This window comes from Manis javanica, chromosome 14 (assembly GCF_040802235.1).
Source record: "Manis javanica isolate MJ-LG chromosome 14, MJ_LKY, whole genome shotgun sequence".
NCBI classification, from domain to species: Eukaryota; Metazoa; Chordata; class Mammalia; order Pholidota; family Manidae; genus Manis; species Manis javanica.
In genome coordinates this window covers 87779762-87799565 of record NC_133169.1, presented here as the reverse complement: position 1 = coordinate 87799565, position 19804 = coordinate 87779762, and the positions used below count along the sequence as shown (strand labels likewise).

Genomic DNA, 19804 nt, shown 5'->3' with positions numbered 1-19804 from the left:
GTGTTTTTCTCAGCCTTAGCTTACAGCGCCACCATGTGTTGTACTTAAACCTAGTCGGCTGAAAATGCTGCAAAGGTCGTCTGTCTCATTTATTTAGATTAATGCTCATACTTACACAAACCACGGATTATATATGGATGGTTCACATATAAAAACGATAACTTTTATTTTTCCCTCAGCCTGTGAATGTGGAAATGGTGCCAGACTCTTCAGGAAATGATGCAAGAGCAAAGCTAATTATGTTTATTCAACAAATACTTATTGGTTTCATATTATATGTCAGGCACTGTACTAAATGCTGGGACTACAGATTCCTTCTCTGACTTCATGGAGTTTACAGTATAATGTATACTCTGTTGTACAGTTTGTGGTCTCAGAGAAAATCAAGTAGAAAAGTAAGGAAAGAATATACAGTTAAATTCTTAACCCATTGCTATCAGAGTCTAAGAAATTCACTCATGTTTCAGCAGTACAAACTTAAGTGATAAACCAGCTAGAACTGGTCTGTTGTGCACTCAATAGACAGCTTAAGGGGTTGTAGTTAACTTATCTGTAAATAATTTCTAAGGGGAATGTCTATATACCTCCATGAGCATGTTATATGACTTGTTCAATCAAAAACAATTTGTAAAAATCCTCTACATTTATTACTAAAACTAAGATACGTATATGTTGATGCTGAGATTCACAGAGATTTTGAAAAGTGGGATAGTCAAGATCACAAAAATAGGCTGAAGTTAAAGTAAAAAAATAAAACATAGAAGTAAAAAGGTTAGATTCATCTGAAACAGCAGGTTAAACTTATTCCCAAGTAGGAAAGATTGGAATTCATTTTTAGCAAGCTACTGACATATCGCTTGTGGGTAGCCTGGGATCCTGACACCTAGATTGGAACTAAAGTTCTTGTACTCCTAATGGCAGGATAAACATCTTGGGGTGGGGGACATGGGGCCTCCCCAATTGCACTAAACTTTAGCCAATATTTTAATAATAATATTAAGTAACAGACACTCTCATGTATTCTTGCATTCCAGTTATCTGGCTAACTGGGCCAAGTATAGAAATTGTGTTGCATATTGGTTTAATTCTATTAAGGTACAGATCACTCAAACTGATGCTGTTTTCGAATGTTTTCCTCTATACTAGTGGAACAAATTTGATAAAGTAAACTTTCAAAATATAAAAACATGCTAGTCATAGTTAAAATCTGATAGATCATTTTCCTCATGGAAAGATTTGGTTATGGATCCCAACTCCTTATTATGGAATTAAATGTCCAAGAAAATGTGCCCTTAATGCCCACACATTTTTAAATATTAATGGATAGAAGCTGGTACCTAATGTTAGTAAGCAAATGGGTAAAAATTAGTTTTTCATTTGCAACTCTCAGATAAATTTTCTCTTCTAAGGAGAAAATTTTAAGGCTTAGTCTTGGGTGGAAGCATGAACACTTTTTCATGAGGCTGTCTAGTAATAGAATATTTGTCAATCAAATAATATTACTATTAATGAATCATGAATCAAGCCATATGATCTATAAATTAGATTGTGTATAAGTCCTGAAGATTTTATATCAAATAATAAAATAGTTCTGTTCATACTGAATTCAGTAAATCGTTTTTAAAAGAAAGAAGTGCCAAGGAGGGTATGAGGTAAAGACAACCAAACAATAACAATTTCAGTGTTACCTTTTAAACCTGATGCTGGGGCACATAAAATAATGGAGGGAAACCTGTTAACCATAAAACCTTTGTAGCAATTTTTGTTGTTGAAATAATTAAACTATTTACAAAATTAAATTTTGTAATAACAGTCTCTAGTACAGATTATCTCCAAGCTGGCATGTTGACTGAGTTAATATTAGATATTCACAATAAAAGACCTTGGTTTGATGGTATATAGTCTAATTGAGTCCTTAAGATAGCATATGTCTTTCCTGTTTCTCTTGTTTTGAAAAGAGCCCTTCTCCCCAGGATAGGGAAAGTCAAGGAGTTTTATTATTAGGAAACAGGAATCTTACTGGAGAAGTCAAGGACAATTAGACTTGGGAACACTGGAATGAGGATTGACAGGGCTACAAACAAGAGCGGCCTCAGACTCTACTCTTCCTTAGGCTTCTGCAGCCTCTACTCCCTTATTCCTTCTTACTTTTACTCTCCCTTCCCTTCCTTCCTCCTTTCCTTTCTTTCTTAATGACTTTCTGTATTGCCAGCCCACACAGGCGTAAACGTGTTTACCTCAAAGTTTAACGTTTTTTTCCTAGTTAAAGCAATCAAGAAAAAAAAAAAAAAACCCAAACAGATGAATGACCCTTAATTGCAAAGTGAGGGGTTTGGAGAATGTGATGATTCCGCTTTAATCAGGAATCTATCACGGAGCCAATCAAAAATGGCCAGGAGAGGCAAAGAAAAGTAGCGTAAACTTTCAAAATTCTATTGGCATGTTATTTTAGAATATTTTCCTCTACACAGTGAAACAAATTTGATAAAGTAAGTTCTAATAGAAGAAGTGTGGGCGGGATATATGTCTTATATATCCAATACAACAACATCCACCAGTTAACAAAACATTTATAAGAAAAATACTGAAATGCAGAAAAAGACTGAAATAATTGACAGGAAAAAAAAATAGAAAGCAAAGATTGATTATATATTTTCTAAAAAATCTAAAATAACATCTTAAAAACTCTGCATGCTTTTGTTCATACCATTCATTTTCCTCTAAAATAATAGTATCAGACATATAAAAACTGTTTTGATGAGAGGATCTAGAGCACAGAATACCCAGAGAATATATGACTGAGCCCAGTGTGCAATTAAGCTTGAAGGGAAAATGCCATATGTCTAAATTATTTTAGGTTGCATTTTGGAAGAAAGGCTAAGCAAATTCTAGCTCTTTTCGTTTTCTTTTTAAGCATAAAGAAAAGCAGAAAATAGACAAATTACTGAAATTTCTGAAAATTCAAGTAAAATGAAGTCACCCAAATCAAAAAGCTTACATTACAATCAATAAATTTTACAAACAAATAATACTTATTCTAAAAGCTTTGCAATAGAATCATATCCCTAATTGAAACCAAAGCCATTCAGAAAGGTGTGGTTTTCCTCCCTTTCAGCGTCCTGGGGGTGGAGGCTGGGAAAAACCGGTTTAAGGAACTTGAACTCGCCGGTCCCCGAGCCTCCCGACACGCACACCTCATAGCGGTAGGCCTGGCACAGCGTCCCGCCGCCGCTCACGTCCACCAGGTGGCCCGCAAGGCCGCCCCCGGGCGCCGAGCAGCCCTCCGCAGACGCCGCCCGGGCCCTCGCGCACGGCCGCGCCGCCACGACGCCCAGCACCGACAGCAGGAAGAGCGACGACACCGCCGCCAGGGCCACCACCAAGGACACGGTGAGCGGCTCGGCCCGCGCCTGCTCGGCCGCCGCCTCGGCCCGCGGCAGGTGGGGCTGCGAGAAGCCGTCCACCAGCAGCACGTGCAGCGTGACGGTGGCCGACAGCGGCGGCTCGCCGTGGTCGCGCACCAGCACCGCCAGCCTGTGCCTGGGCGCGTCGCGCTCGCTCAGCTGCCGGGCCGTGCGCACCTCGCCGCTGGCCGCCCACACGCCGAACAGCCCGGGCTCCGTGGCCCTGAGCAGCTGGTACGACAGCCAGGCGTTCTGGCCCGAGTCGCCGTCCACCGCCACCACCTTGGTCACCAGGTAGCCCGCGTCGGCCGCGCGCGGCACCAGCTCGGTGCAGGGCGCAGAGCCGTTCTGCGGCGGGTACAGCACGACGGGCGCGTTGTCGTTGGCGTCCAGCACCTGCACGCGCACCAGCGCCCGGCTGCTCAGCGCCGGCGAGCCGCCGTCGGCCGCGCCCACGCCGAACTCGAAGGCGCGCAGCGCCTCGAAATCCAGGGGCCTCAGCGCGAACAGCTGCCCGGTGTCCGCGTTGATGGACACCAGCGAGGCCAGCGGCAGGCGCGCGTCGCCGGGCGGCAGCAGCGAGTAGGTGACCTGCGCGTTGACGCCCGAGTCCGGGTCGGTGGCGCTCACGCTGCCGATGTGCAGGGCGGGGCCGTTGTTCTCGCGGACCCACAGGGTGTAGGCGCTTTGGCTGAAGGCCGGGGCGTTGTCGTTGACGTCGGCCACCTGCACGGAGATGCTGTGCTCGCTCTTCAGCCTGGGTGTCCCCAGGTCTGTGACGGTGATGGTGATGTTGTACTCGGCTTGGCTCTCCCGGTCCAGCGGTCTCTCTGTCACTAGGGTGTAAAAGTTCTTGAACGTGGGTTTCAGCAGAAAGGGGAGATCATCTTGAATGGAGCAAACCACCCTCCCGTTGTCCCCAGAGTCTTGGTCTCGTACGCTAAAAACAGCGACCACCACCTCAGGCGACGAATTTTCTGTTATGGGGCTGTTAAGAGATGTCATGAGTATTCCTGGTGGGTTGTCATTCACATCTACAACCCGAACTAAAATTGTTGATTTCCCCGAAAGGCTTCCACCGTCAATAGCCTGAACATTTATTGTATAAGACTGAACCAACTCAAAATCCAGAAGCGCTTTTAAATGAATTTCTCCAGAAATTGGATGCATTTCAAATGTTTTCTGTATTTCCCTTGAGACGTGGGAAAACGAGTAAGATAGGTCTCCGTTTATTCCTGCATCTAAATCTGTTGCAGACAGCTTGAGGACCAAGGAGTCCAAAGGACTGTTTTCTGGTACCTGAACCTCATAGACAGGCCTCTCAAACTTCGGAGCATTGTCATTGATATCTAATACCAAAACACGAACCAGCGCCGTCCCGGACCTGGGCGGAGACCCGCCGTCCAAGGCTGTCAGCGTTAATCTAAGCTCAGGCTCCTTTTCTCGATCCAGCGATTGGTTCAGGAACAGCTCTGGGTATTTTCTGCCCTCATCATTTTCTTGTAATTTAAGGTGGAAATGAGGGTTGGGGCTTAATGTGTAGTTTTGGACACCATTCTTTCCTACATCCAAGTCCTGAGCACCATCCATTTGGAAGGAGGTCCCTGGAGCAGTACCTTCTGATATTTTCAGAAGTATATGCTTGTCTAGGAATGTGGGAGTGTGATCATTTATGTCTTTGACCCAAAGCTCAGCCTGAAAAAATTGCAAAGGATTTTCACATAATACCTGAAAATGCAATATACACGGCTCAGTGGATTCACAAAGGGCTTCCCGGTCCAGTCGTTCATTTAAAAACAAGTTGCCAGTCTGCCAATCTAATCGCAAATAAGATTTATAGTCGTCAAAGATGACTCTGGCCCTCCGAGTAGCCAGGTCTTCCACGTCCAAACCTATGTCTTTCACCACATTGGCTATAAAAGAGCCGATCTCCGTTTCCTCTGCCACAGAATAGTGCCAGGTCTCTGAACACACCACAGACCCTCCCAGGAAAACAAAGAAAATCAGCACTTGCCTTATCTGCTGAGGGCTCCCCTCTCCCGGTTCCATGGCTCCTTAGCCAAACGTCTTTCAGCGGAAATTCTCAACTCAATCTCAAACAGCTCTGGGAGTTGCTTCTCTTGTCTATCAGCCTGGACTATTGGGAATCTATAGCCTTGTAATCCTGTCTCGAGGGTGTCGTTGGCTCCTTAGCTTTGTCATGAAAGACTCCTTCTTTCCCCCTGCTTCTCCAAGCGCTCTCAGTCCCACTGGTTAATGGAAACCCGAGCATTTGATGTTACGAAAATATCCACCGTCTTATCCTGCAGCGCCACCACGCGACTGCAGATTCTCAGGTTTTAAACAAAGTCAAATAAATTTGAGACAAAATATTAATTTACCTTGTGTGTTTGTTGAGGAATTTAAATTGTATTTTTCTCTATTCCTGTTTTTATTTTCTGAGTTGCGTTTTTTTGTGACATGTGATCCTATTACTATACTATTCAGTCTTTAACACAATAGACCGCAGTCGGCTAGAGCTGTGGTAGATATAAAAAGCATATTTAAGATAGAGCCCCAACCTCAAATACATTATGATATCTCTATGAAGATAATGTAATACATTTAAGGGGACTCTTTTATGTAATTGGTTTAGTGAGCAAAAGGTTCCCAGGACAACTGAAATGGGAACCAGAAGTCTTAGTCTTCTCTAGCTATCAGCAAAATTTCTGAGAAGAAAACTAAGAATAAGGTCATGCACTTGAAACTGAACCTGGGACATGGAGACAGCTGTTTGTTGGGAGAGGCTGGACATTTCAGGCAGGCTAAATGGTACCCTTTATTTAGGGATACTTCATAGGAAATTTACCTGGCAGTATTAGAAAGTAAATGCTCAACAGTAGTGAATAAAGTAATATATGTTCAGTTTCTAAGAACATTTTAAATAAGTCAAACAAAGTTGTGGGAAAGAATTCCATTTTGCAGACCCAGGTCTTCCAAAGATACAATTCTAAATATTTTATTCATCCATTGACTAATTTGTTCAGCAAATATTTACTGAGCATATACTTTGTACTGGAAATGGTAGTGTTAGGGATAGAGTGGTGAACAAACATACTTTCTGTCCTGAAAGATGGAGGCATAAAATTGATCACACATTTAAAATAAAACATAATCACTACCATGATAGCCAAAGTTCGTGCTACTATAAGAGCACAGATGAGGGTCATCTAACCAGAATTTGGAAGTACAGGAAAAGATTTTTTGGAAAAAGTGTATTTTAAATTGATATATAAAAAACAAGTATGAGCAATCCAAACAAACTGGATGTGAGATTAAATTTCCAGACAAACTAAGAACATGATTGTTCCAATCCAAAAATAAGATGAGTATTTTGAAAGAACTTATAATAGGATTGGTATGGGTGAGCCATAGAGCAAGAGGAAAGACATGGTGAGAGTTGAGGTGAGCAAATATTTTGTAAGCCATGCCAAGGCATTTGGACTCTACATCAAGATTATTAAAGGATATTATCATGTTTTTATTTTTTGAAAAACCATCCTGTTTCAAAGTTGAGAATAAATTAGAAAGGAGTAAGACTTGTTTAGAAGTTGTTGCAGTAATACAGGTAAGAAATGATATTGGCATCAACTATAAAAGTAGTCATAAATGGATTAGGTGATAGAGTAAGAAAGTGAAAGTAAATGTACTTTATTTCAGGCTTCGAGAATTGAATGACTGTTGGTGCTGTTAACTGATAAAGTAAACACAGGAAGAAGACAGGAACAGGTATGGAATGGGGATGTTTAGTTTTGAAGAAAGGGAAATATTTAATTTCCAACATGTTGAGTGTGAGGCACCCATAGAACATCCATATAAATAATTAACACAAATGATCTTAAATTTATAAACAAAATTGAGGGAAGAGATTTCTGATACAGAGACAAATTTGGGATTTATTGGTATACATGGCGATTGAAGCCCTTTGAGAAAGAATATAAACTGTAGATTTAGAGAAATGCATTTGAATTTGTGATTTCAGAGATGATGCAGCTTAAGAGACTACCAACTCCATAAAGTGGCCGTGGTCATAGGTGACCAGACCAGAGTAGAAGTGAATGTCACTAGAAATCTGAAAAAGACTAGAAACAGAGGTCAAACTCCTGGACTCAGAATTGTGGGAAGGGATGGGCAAAGGAAAACTATAAGTTATTTTTGAGAGATAAAATGTCTTTACACCACTATACCACTTCTATCCCATGATCTTGATTAATCTAAAACTAAACTGATATCTACTTGATTTGATTGCCTCATTTGATGACCTTTATGTGCAAAGACTATTTAAGCAGGAAAGTTTGCTAGTATCTTTCAGCACATTAGAGATGTTTTACTTTCTTTCGGCTTCCAATGCTACTGTTGAGAAATTGTCAACATAGAACATAGCTGTCAATCTGTCTTGTTTAGAGATTAAATGCCTTGTTCCTACGTCTTTCTTTTCCTCATCAAAAGATTTCTTTCTCTTTGTCTTTCTGAAATTTCACAGTGATGTTTCCAGGCATGGTTATCTTTTATTTACCCTGTTAGGTTTATTTGGATCTCTTGCTTCTGTGCATTTACATTTAATCAATTCTGGAAAAATTCCAGTCACTATTTTTTCAATTATTGCTTTTAATCCAGTTTTTCTCATCTGTCCTTCTGCTTAAACACTTTTACTCTGTCCTGTGTTTCTAACCATCTCCTCTGTATTTTTCAGTTTATAAGCTCTGAGCTGCATTGTGGATAAATTATATTCTGACCTATCTTTCACTCCAAAAATTCTTTATTATGTTATATCTAATTTTCTATTAAACCTTTCATTCAGTTTTAAATTTTCATGATCATACTTCTTCAATTCTAGGAGTTCTCTTTGGTACTTTTCTAATCTATCGCATTTTATAGTTTCTTGTTCCCCGTATATCTTCAATTATAACTTTTATTTCAATTAAAGTGGTAGGCATATTATAGACTGTGTCTAATAATTCTAGTATTTGAAGTATTTGCAAGTTAATTTCTATGTTCTTTTATTTTCTGCTGGCTCTCACTCATGGTGTCATATTTCCTTGTGTGTGCAATTGTCTTTGTGTTTAAATTAAGAACATAAAAATTCTTTATATGAATAATTCTAGGCTTAGGACGAATAAACCTTCTTTCTTAGAAGGTTTGCATTTGGTTTTATTAGGCTCTGGGAGCACAGGCTGTCAATGATCACCTTAAATGAAGTTCAGTGCTAAACATCAAGTTGAAAGCTGAAGTTTCACACATGAAATCATCCATTTCCAGTTTACTTTCACCGTAAAGGTGTACTTCGTAGGGATGCATATCATTAATGCTAGGGTCTTCTATAAACTTCTCAGTTTGTTAGACTTTGATTTCCTCTCTTCTTTCATAAATCATCAAAATAGAGGTCTGCATTTCCCAGGATTCCAAGTGTTCCCAGGGAACAAACAGATTTGGGGCGCATTTATTTCTTTAGGTTATTTCAAACATTAACTGTGATATGACAATATATCACTGTCTTATTAGCTAATTGTTTTCAGTGGAAGTGTAGATCTATGTACTATTATTAAAAATGTAAAATCTCAAGGATATTGTTATGTCTCAAAATCACAAGTAAGCTTTTAGCTTTCATGTGGTATGGGCAATTGAGTTGCTCAAGAGGATAGAGAAAAAATACGTATTTTTTGCTAGCTTCAACTGGTCAATATTAAATCAACTCTATAATACTGCAATCAATTTAAACAACTTCTTGGAAGAGACAATTTCTGTCACTGACACTGTAATAGCTCACACTTCTCTCTGAACCCCTATTCTAAAAAACCCCACATACCTTCTTTCTTACATCTGTCCCTTCTCTCCTCCTGTTTATTTATATATTTGTATATTTCTACAAATGTAAGATATTATATATTATATGGATACATATGCACATATGTAAATCTCAGTCTCCTTCTTTCTGTTAAAACGTTTGGGGTTTACCAATGTGGTTGTATGCATACTTGATCCACCCACTCCTTTTGGTCACTGCACTGAACTCCTCAAAAACATGTTCCACATTTTATTCATCATTTACTGGTGGATTTGTATTCTTTGCTTACAAGATGAGCATTCTTACGCATTTCATTTGTGAAGCTGTGTAATAAGTTTTCTGGCTTACATACCCCAAAGCAGAATTGCTGGCTCATAGGGTATATACAGACAAAATGTCCCTAAATACCATAAAAAATATGTCAAAGTGGTCTGTACATGAGACTTCCCATTGTCCCACCTGATACTGCCACATTTCTCATCTTACACTAATGCTATGGGTATAAAGTGCTGTCTTATGTTAGTGCACTTTTCACAAACTAATGAGGTTGAGCATTAATTACTTCATGTTCTTTTCAGAGTGTTTTCCCCTTTTTTGAATTTCCTTTTCCTTTTGTCCTTTAAGGAAAAAATCTTCTTGGCTCTCCTGACATTTTTATTTTTGTGATCTGCAAGAGTTATTTGAATAATCTAAGTATTAATTCTTCCCAGTTAAAATGCTGCAAGTGGAAACCACAAAACTCTTAGAAGAAAACATAGGCAAAACTCTCTTGAATATAAACTGAGCAACTTCTTCATGAATATATTTCCCTGGGCAAGGGAAACAAAAGCAAAAATGAACAAGCTAAACATCAAACTAAAAAGCTTCTACATAGCAAAGGACACCATCAGTAGAACAAAAAGGCTTCCTACAATATGGGAGAATATATTCATAAATGACATATCTGATAAGAGGTTGACATCCAAAATATACAAAGAGCTCATGCACTTAAACATACAAAAAGGAACTAATCCAATTAAAAAATGGGCAGAGGATTTGAACAGACACTTCTCCAAAGAGGAAATATAGATGGCGAACAGGCACATGAAAAGATGCTCCACATCACTAATCATCAGAGAAATGCAAATTACAACCACAATGAGATATCACCTCACACCAGTTAGGATGGCCAACATCCAAAAGACAAACAACAACAAATGCTGGCAAGGATATGGAGAAAGGGGAACCCTTCTACACTCCTGGTGGGCAACCATTGTGGAAAGCAGTATGGAGGTTCCTCAAAAAACTAAAGACAGAAATACCATTGGACCCAGGAATTCCATGCCTAGGAATTTACCCAAAGAAAACAAGATCCCTGAGTCAAAAAGACATATGCACCCCATGTTTATTGCAGCACTATTTACAATAGCTAAGAAATGGAAGCAACCTAAGTGTCCATCAGTAGACGAATGGATAAAGAAGATGTGATACATATACACAATGGAATTTTATTCAGCCATAAGAAGAAAACAAATCCTACCATTTGCAACAACATGGATGGAGTTAGAGGGTATTATGCTCAGTGAAATAAGCCAGGCAGAGAAAGACAAGTATCAAATGATTTCACTCATCTGTGGAGCATAAGAACAAAGCAAAAACTGAAGGAACAAAACAGCAGCAGACTCACAGAACCCAAGAATGGACTAACAGTTACCAAAGGGAAAGGGACTGGGGAGGGTGGGTGGGAAGGGTGGGACAAGGGGGAAAAAGGGGCATTATGATTAAAACACATAATGTGGGGGTGGGGCATGGGGAAGGAGGTATAGCATAGAGAACACAAGTAGTGACTCTACAGCATCTTGCTATGCTGATGGACAGTGACTGTAATTGGGTATGTGGTAGGGACTTGATAATGGGGGGAATCTAGTAACCTAAATGTTGCTCATGTAATTGTATATTAATGATACCAATAAATAAATATATATATAATAAAGTAAATATGTAAGGAAATATATACTTACAAATGTTGCTGCCATTATTATTTGGGCAATGTTTATTAGTTCCTTCTTATCAATTCTTAATAAAACCTTGTTTAATAAGAAATAAAATGCTGCAAGTGGCTTCTCCTTGTCTGTCATCTGCTATCTTATCTGTGCTATCCTCTAGTGTTGAGGTAGTAATGCCTGTCAATATTTTTCTTTATTGTCTGTTCTTCTAAAGCCTTGTTTAAGAAACTCAAAACAACAATAAGGTAATAAACATGTTTTCACCAATATTTTACATTTTTTCCAATTAAAATATATCAAATTCATCTCTTAGGTCCATATGAAGTTAATTTTTATATGGCATGGGATAAGGGTTTTCTTTCCATATATAGTAAGCTAATTTTCCCAATAACATTTACTAAGTAATCAGCCTCACACTTAACAACCAGTGGTTTTGACACTTCCTCTAGCATGACCAACTTCTCTTACATAAAAGGATCTGACCCTCAATTCTGTTCTATCAAACTTATAGTCTACAAGTTTGTTCCTGAATTATTCAAATAGGATATTCGGTTGTCTAGTCATATTTTTATTACATAAAAAGCACAGGATTCACTTCTTATGACTCTGAGTGATAAAGTGGGCCCAAACCTCCTTTTTCAGGATTTTATTGTATAACGTTTATTTAACTGAAATTCTCACAATTAGTAACTATCTGTTGCAACACAAAATAAAACCAGTAAAAATGGCATGCAATAAAAAAAGATTCCTAAGGAAATTGTAATTTGTTTCACCCATTTAATAACATCAAATTAAATTCCATTTTACTATATCATCTGTTCTGTAATATTTAATTTATTAAAGAACTTACAGAAATACATATGCACACAAGCTCTGTATCCACACTACATTTTAGCTATCAAAATCTCTACCTCCCTATGATCCTCCATTGAACTGTCCACTTACAGACTGGAGACATAATTTGTAACAACCATGAGGCATCTATACATCATAAATACAGACCCATTCCTTCTTTGTAGATATCTGAGAGAGGCCACAAAGTATTAAGGGTTTTTATATTTACTCTTAAAAACCAAAAGGAAATCCGTGGATGTCTTGCTGCCCTTGTCTAGCCTGGATTAATACTTAGTCCATAGGCACACACCTGATCATCTGATCATCTACATTTGCCTTCTTACAGCACTAAACTATGTTTTCTACCTTTACCTTGCATCTACCTACCACTTCAGCATTTTATGAAAAATAAAAATAATAATAATAATAGGAGAAATGTGGGATCAACATATAAATCAAGTACAAAAATCAAATGAATATTCATATTTGACCTGATGGTTTATAGGTCATATTGCATGATCAAAACCGAAAGTTTCTGTGATGACTGCCCTTGTACTGTTCACCATGTAAGAATTTATTCACTCTGTAAGAATTCGTTCACCATGTAAGAACTTGTTCGTTATGCTTCAGAAGATTGGAGACTGACGAGAATTAGGCTTGAGATGGATTAATGATTGTACATTGAGCATTGACCCCCCTATACTGAATTTTATTGTTGTTAACAACCATTTGATCAATAAATATGAGAGATGCCCTCTCAAAAAAAAAAAAAAAAAAAAAAAAACCAAAAGGAAAACAAACTAATTCATTTCTATCACAGATTGAATTTTCATTTCAATTTTATAACTTTTACCTGTTTAATGAAGGGTTACTTTACTCTGGATGATACCATGAAATACATTACAGTTAAGCGATAAACAACAAAATAATATAACTCAAACTAGCACACGTGGTAAATTTTGAAAAAAATAAATAGCAATATCAAGGCCCAGAACATTGTAAGTCTCCTCCTCCACAATAGTATCAATAACAATAAAGAAAATTACTTAAGAAAACAATACTTTCTAATGTGGCCACTTTTACTTTGTGTCAGGAAGTGAATTATTCAAAAGAACTATATAAAAAAAGTAAATGAATAAAGTACCCTAATACTGAAGATAGAGAGGAAACATTTTTTACCCTTTATGATGAAAATATCCAAACAGAATATTGCAATGAAATCCAATATACTTTCAACCCAGATCCAAAAGCATTTAAAATTTTCCTGTATGCTTTGATGAAATGTCAACCAGTAAATTATATATATATTGTGGTGTTTGCTCTTAATAGTTCAGTTGGGACCTCCAAATATTTAATAACTTTGTCTTGTATAACGCCATGTTACATAAAGAAATAAGCAGTAGCTCTGCTAATACAACATTCTGATCAAAAAACAGAAAAAGAACACACATATTTCCATGCCATTATAACCACACAAAAAAAAACCTCCAATATTTTTAAAGCAACTGTGAGAGTGAGAGCAATGATAATGCATGAAATTACACTACGACCCAAAATCCATTACAGATTGACTAAAAGAATCCACAATGTGTCAAGAATAACAAAATATTCAAGTTTAAATTATTTTATTGAATGTTGAATCCAAAGCTATTTCTAAAGTTCTCATTTCCCCCCATAGTCCCACCAGTGTCATGGACTGGAAGACTGGGAACAACAGGCTTCAGAAATTTAAATTCATTTGTCCCAGTACCTCCCGTCAGACACACCTCATAGCGGTAGGCCTGGCACAGCGTCCCGCCGCCGCTCACGTCCACCAGGTGGCCCGCAAGGCCTCCCCCGGGCCCCGAGCAGACCCCCGCAGACGCCGCCCGGGCCCTCGCGCACAGCCGCGCCGCCACGACGCCCAGCACCGACAGCAGGAAGAGCGACGACACCGCCGCCAGGGCCACCACCAAGGACACGGTGAGCGGCTCGGCCCGCGCCTGCTCGGCCGCCGCCTCGGCCCGCGGCAGGTGGGGCTGCGAGAAGCCGTCCACCAGCAGCACGTGCAGCGTGACGGTGGCCGACAGCGGCGGCTCGCCGTGGTCGCGCACCAGCACCGCCAGCCTGTGCCTGGGCGCGTCGCGCTCGCTCAGCTGCCGGGCCGTGCGCACCTCGCCGCTGGGCGCCCACACGCCGAACAGCCCGGGCTCCGTGGCCCTGAGCAGCTGGTACGACAGCCAGGCGTTCTGGCCCGAGTCGCCGTCCACCGCCACCACCTTGGTCACCAGGTAGCCCGCGTCGGCCGCGCGCGGCACCAGCTCGGTGCAGGGCGCAGAGCCGTTCTGCGGCGGGTACAGCACGACGGGCGCGTTGTCGTTGGCGTCCAGCACCTGCACGCGCACCAGCGCCCGGCTGCTCAGCGCCGGCGAGCCGCCGTCGGCCGCGCCCACGCCGAACTCGAAGGCGCGCAGCGCCTCGAAATCCAGGGGCCTCAGCGCGAACAGCTGCCCGGTGTCCGCGTTGATGGACACCAGCGAGGCCAGCGGCAGGCGCGCGTCGCCGGGCGGCAGCAGCGAGTAGGTGACCTGCGCGTTGGCGCCCGAGTCCGGGTCGGTGGCGCTCACGCTGCCGATGTGCAGGGCGGGGCCGTTGTTCTCGCGGACGCACAGGGTGTAGGCGCTTTGGCTGAAGGCCGGGGCGTTGTCGTTGACGTCGGCCACCTGCACGGAGATGCTGTGCTCGCTCTTCAGCCTGGGTGTCCCCAGGTCGGTGGCGGTGATGGTGATGTTGTACTCGGCTTGGCTCTCCCGGTCCAGCGGTCTCTCTGTCACTAGGGTGTAAAAGTTCTTGAACGTGGGTTTCAGCAGAAAGGGGAGATCATCTTGAATGGAGCAAACCACCCTCCCGTTGTCCCCAGAATCTTGGTCTCGAACACTGAAAACAGCAACAAGGGTCTCTGGGACATTCTCTGGAATTCTGTGTGTAACTGATGACAGGGTTACTTCTGGTGCATTGTCGTTTACATCCATTACTTTAATCAGAAGAGTGCATTTTTCTGAAAGTCCACCACCGTCTGTTGCCTGAATATTTATATAGTAGGACTTTATTACTTCAAAATCCAAGCTTGATCTCAAACGAACTTCCCCAGATGTTGGGTTGATTTCAAATGTTTTACGAATATCTTCAGACACATGGAAAAATGTGTAAGCTATTTTTCCATAATATCCTGCGTCCAAATCCTTAGCAGAGATGGTAATAATCCAGGAGCCAACAGGTTTGTCCTCCAGAACCTGCACCTCATAGAGCCTCTGAGAAAACACTGGGACATTGTCATTGATATCCAAGACCTCGATGTGAATCAAAGTTGTTCCAGACCTGGGTGGGGAACCACCATCCAGTGCTGTGAGTGTTAATCTGACCTCAGGCTCCATCTCATGATCTAATGCTCTCTTCAAGACCAGTTCTGGGTATATCTTTCCATCAATACCGTCTTGAATTTTAATATAGAAATAAGAATTGGGGCTAATTGTATAGTTTTGGAGACCGTTGCTTCCTATGTCTAAATCTTGAGCACTTTCCATTAGGAATGTGGTTCCGATAGTGGTACCTTCTGATATTTTCAAAGATATTTCCTTGTCCAGGAATGTGGGGGAGTGATCATTTATGTCTTTGATGTGCAGCTCAGCCCGGAAAAATTGTAAAGGGTTTTGCAGTAACACCTGAAAATAGAGCACACAGGGCTCGGTGGAGCCACACAGCTCTTCTCGGTCCAGTTTCTCATTCAGGAGCAGATTCCCAGTCAGAAAATCAAGGTGCAAATGCTTTTTATTATCATCAGACACTACCCGGGCCTCCCGTGAGGACAATTCCTCCACTCCAAGCCCTAGATCCCTTGCCAGATTGGCCACAGAAGAGCCAACGTCTGTTTCCTCTGCCACAGAATAACGCCCAGATTCAGGACTCGCCTGAGACAACCCCAACAAAACAAAGAAAATCAAAACTTGCCTTTTCCGCAGAGAGAGCGCTCCTCTGATTTCCATGGTTTCAGGCAACCTCTTATGTGCGGAAAAAGACCTAATTTTAGAAGCTAAAGCTCTGATTTAGAAAAAGACAGGAAGCCCCTGGAGTGCATATAGCCTGCAGCAGCTCTGTAGACGAAGCCCCTTTACTTCTCTGTTCAGTGGGTCCTATGTTGTTTCCTGAATAATGGAGTCCTCAGAACCAGCCCCAGTACTGTTTTCATCTTATCCTGCAGCGCCACCATGTGTCTCCATGAATTATTTTCATTAAGATAGTCCCTCTTTGAACAAGAAATTCATGAATACATCCGGAATATTCTGAAGCCGATTCCAGACATCACATGTTTTTACTTTCAAATACTTCACTAAGTATAGGGAAGAACTTTTAAAATCTAACTGGAATACCACTATCACAATCAACAAATTAAGCAGTGATTCCTTCAAATATATTGTACTAGTTTGTTTGAATCAGGATCCAAACAAGATCCATACAGTGCATTTAATTATGGCTGTTTTGAATGTTTGACAAGAATCCATTTAAATGTCCTGTGATAAAGAAATAATATGTTATTCAGGCCATTTCTTGAGTAATTACAAATGTATTCTCTCCCCTGCTCTTGTGAATACCTGTTGAGGTCAACCAACCATAGTTAGCAACATCATTACTTTTTTCGCTTATTTATATTTTCACATACATGTTTAAAGACATGGCATACATAGACTTAATCTTTGTCTATGTAGAATTCACAGGCTAGAAAAGTTGGCAGATAAGTAATTAAAATATGTCACAATCTACACATAGGACAGAAATACCTAGGAGGCATGCCTTGTATCTAGGAGACAGCATTCCATAGTGGCTATGGACATGGATTCTGGACACAAAAACAGCATCACAGACACTGAAATGTCTGTATTAGAATCCTGGTTATGCCACTCAATCTCTGCAGTCGTGGGCAAGTTATGTGCCTCTGTTTCCTCACCTATAAAATAGGGACATAAATGTATTTATCACCTAGGATTATTATTATAGGTATCTAATGAGTTAATATTTTCCAAGTGGCTAGTAAGTGCTAGTTAAGTGCCTATTAAAAACAAAACAAATAAAATCTAAACCAGATTTTTGGACATCTGTGAAAGCTTTCATAAGGCAGTGAACAAACTATAAGTTGGAATCTGAAGGAGCCAGGAGAAGGAGAATTGTTTCAGACAGGTATTGTGAGGAACAGAGAGAAGGTAAGTGTCCTTTGAACTGTAAGCCATGGAAGGGGAGAATTTTAAAATGAGATTGGAAAAAAAGCAAGGTGAGGATATAAAAGATTATATAGGTTATAATAAAAATTCATCCTAAAGACAATTAAGATAGAATTAGAATTTTAAACTCTTTATTAACATGATCACATTTGCATTTTTGAAAGATCATTTTGGCCCACATATGGAGAAACAGTTTCAGGGCAATGACTGGACTCAGAGAGATAAGTTAGAAGATGACAGTAACCTGGATGAGGGTAACGTTAGTGTGTGTGGAGAGAAAAGGGATGATTAGAAAGATATGTAGGCGATGAAAACTATTATGACCCAGTGATGAGTTGCATGTGGGAGAAAAAGAGGAGAGACTCAAGGGCGATTAAGACACCTCTGGATTCATTGGGCAGCTGGATGACTAGTGGTATCATTCCCAGTGACAGGGAACACTGGGGGTAAAAAAGATTGAAATGGAAAAAGGTAAAGTCAATGTTGGACATGCCAATATTGTGGTAAGTGGCTATGTGATGTGTGTGTGTGCCAGTGCCTGTGTATATTTGTATGATTGTACACTGTAGAGAAAATGAAAGTTTCAATGGCCAGGATTCTCCCCTGACCCTGGTCTGTTTGCCCACTGCACACATGTGGCCAATAGCAATACATTGTTACTGACTCTATATTAAGAGGTCTGCCCAGTGCTCTGGGCTGCACAGCTGTAGGAAAGCAGAGGATGGTGGCAGCTCCGAGGACAAAGACAGAGATGGCTGCAGGGGCAGAGAGGCCAGGAGACAGAGACCAGCTTATTGCATGCAGACTTGCCCTGAGGTGGACGGGATTCTATTGCTTGACCTGCTACCATGAGAATAAACCTAGGTATAAACCCTTTCACCCCAAGAACATTCCATTGTCATTTTCCAGTCTCACTGAATTAAGAGTGAACTTGCCTGGGGCTGAAACCCATTGGCAAGACATACGTATACGACCAAAGTATCTGGGCTGTAGAAATGGACTTAGGGAGTTATCAGCATATATGTGGTGACTGAAACCATGAGAGCTCTAAGATAAGCAGAAGTGTGTCAAGTAGGAATAGAACAGTCCAAGTTCTGAGTAACACCTTTGCTAGAGGAGAGAGGAAAAGAAGTATCTTTTAAAAGACAAGAAAGGCCCAGAGTTCAGAATCATGCAACAAAAAGCAAATAGCATTTCAAGAAGATGAGGAAAATCAGCAGTAGCAAATGCTTTAGAAAACTGAGAAAGATAAGTATTAGAATGGTCCACTGGATCTAAGAAGATAGTCACTCTGGAAGATTCTAATAGATGTCTGCCAAAATCTGTTCCCTTTCTTCATTGTAATAGAACCAATACCCGGGCAAATGGCTATGCAGATGGATTGCCTGTCCCAGCCTCCCTTGTAGTTAGGTGTGGCCAATTGAATTAAGTTCTCACAGGTGGACTGTGAATAGAATTCTTGCTTACCACTCTTACATCTGGAATGGAATACATCTGGATGTGTCCCCTCCCAGCCAGCTAGAACCCAGATGTGGTAGTGATCCAGCTACAGTCATGCAGAGCGATTCAATAGGGAAGGTAGGAGCAATGACTTGGAACAAAATTTGGTCCAGAATGACCATGAGGAGCAAAGCTGCCCAATCTACCCAATCATTTATATTGGAACCGTCACAAGGAGATACTTTTACGAGCTACTGTGTAGTTTCACTGCTTTATTTCAGCAATATGATATTTCCTATCTTCTACAGAAATCTTTGTTCATCTTTACAATAGTGGTTTCAATTGAGTGGTTGCAATTAAAAATTAGATTGCACTTGGTTGACAAATGAGAGGGACAAGAAAGTAAGAATGACAACCCTTTCAAGAAATCTGGTGTAAGTAGGTCAGTATCTGGAGAAGAATTTAGACTAAAGAGCATTTTTTTAAAGCCTGAAGAAACCTGAACTCAATTAAAATGCTGATTGTAGAATTCAGTTGAGAGGGAGAAAAATTAAGATACCAAAGAAAGAATATAACCACTAGAAGGAAATATATGGAGGGTTTGGACTTAGGTAGAAGGGACCTCAGCAGAAGAAATTATAAGTACAGATGATATCAAAGATGTAGGTTTGGGGACAAGATATTAAGAAAATTTCTGTCTGATGGATTCTATCTTCTCTTTAAGGTATCAAGCAAATTCATCTGCTAAAAGAGAGTATGTAAATAGGAGAGTGAGAAGATTGAACTAAGATAATTAGATGTGAAGTTGTGGAGACTAGAAAAGAAAGCTGATGGAGAAAGCATGAGTGGATTTCTTGGTCTCACAGGCCCAGTTAAATTTAGATACAATAAAGTTAATGGCAATAATATTGACGGTTTTCCAAGTTTTGTCTTACAATGTGCAGCATCGCAGCAAAAGATAAGGAGAAGGGAGGCAATTACATTCATCTGGAGTAGTGTTTCATCAGGTGGCTTTAGTGAAGGACGGCTGAAAAGGGAATTGAGCAAGTGGACATGAGAGCAATA

General features: G+C 40.6%; 4 protein-coding genes across 4 annotated transcripts in view; all 4 read right to left on the bottom strand.

Moving 5' to 3' along the window:
• LOC108395096 (protocadherin beta-4-like) overlaps positions 1 to 19804 on the bottom strand; it is a 95877-nt gene that overhangs the window by 19102 nt on the left and 56971 nt on the right. The window lies entirely within an intron of this gene.
• LOC108387900 (protocadherin beta-5-like) overlaps positions 1 to 19804 on the bottom strand; it is an 82208-nt gene that overhangs the window by 13823 nt on the left and 48581 nt on the right. The gene's annotated exons all lie outside the window — the stretch shown is intronic.
• Positions 2554 to 10917, bottom strand: LOC108409134 (protocadherin beta-18-like). Its single transcript, XM_037016572.2, has one exon. It carries the CDS (start codon positions 5451 to 5453, stop codon positions 3066 to 3068), a length of 2388 nt encoding a protein of 795 aa, XP_036872467.2. The 5' UTR covers positions 5454 to 10917; the 3' UTR covers positions 2554 to 3065.
• Positions 13656 to 17807, bottom strand: LOC108387767 (protocadherin beta-14-like). The gene has a single exon (XM_037016569.2). The coding sequence runs from the start codon at positions 16067 to 16069 to the stop codon at positions 13673 to 13675; it is 2397 nt and encodes a 798-aa protein (XP_036872464.2). The 5' UTR covers positions 16070 to 17807; the 3' UTR covers positions 13656 to 13672.

Excerpts from the sequence above, each read along its gene's own strand:
- LOC108409134 (XM_037016572.2), bottom strand. The coding sequence starts at position 5,453 with ATGGAACCGGGAGAGGGGAGCCCTCAGCAGATAAGGCAAGTGCTGATT.
- LOC108387767 (XM_037016569.2), bottom strand. The coding sequence starts at position 16,069 with ATGGAAATCAGAGGAGCGCTCTCTCTGCGGAAAAGGCAAGTTTTGATT.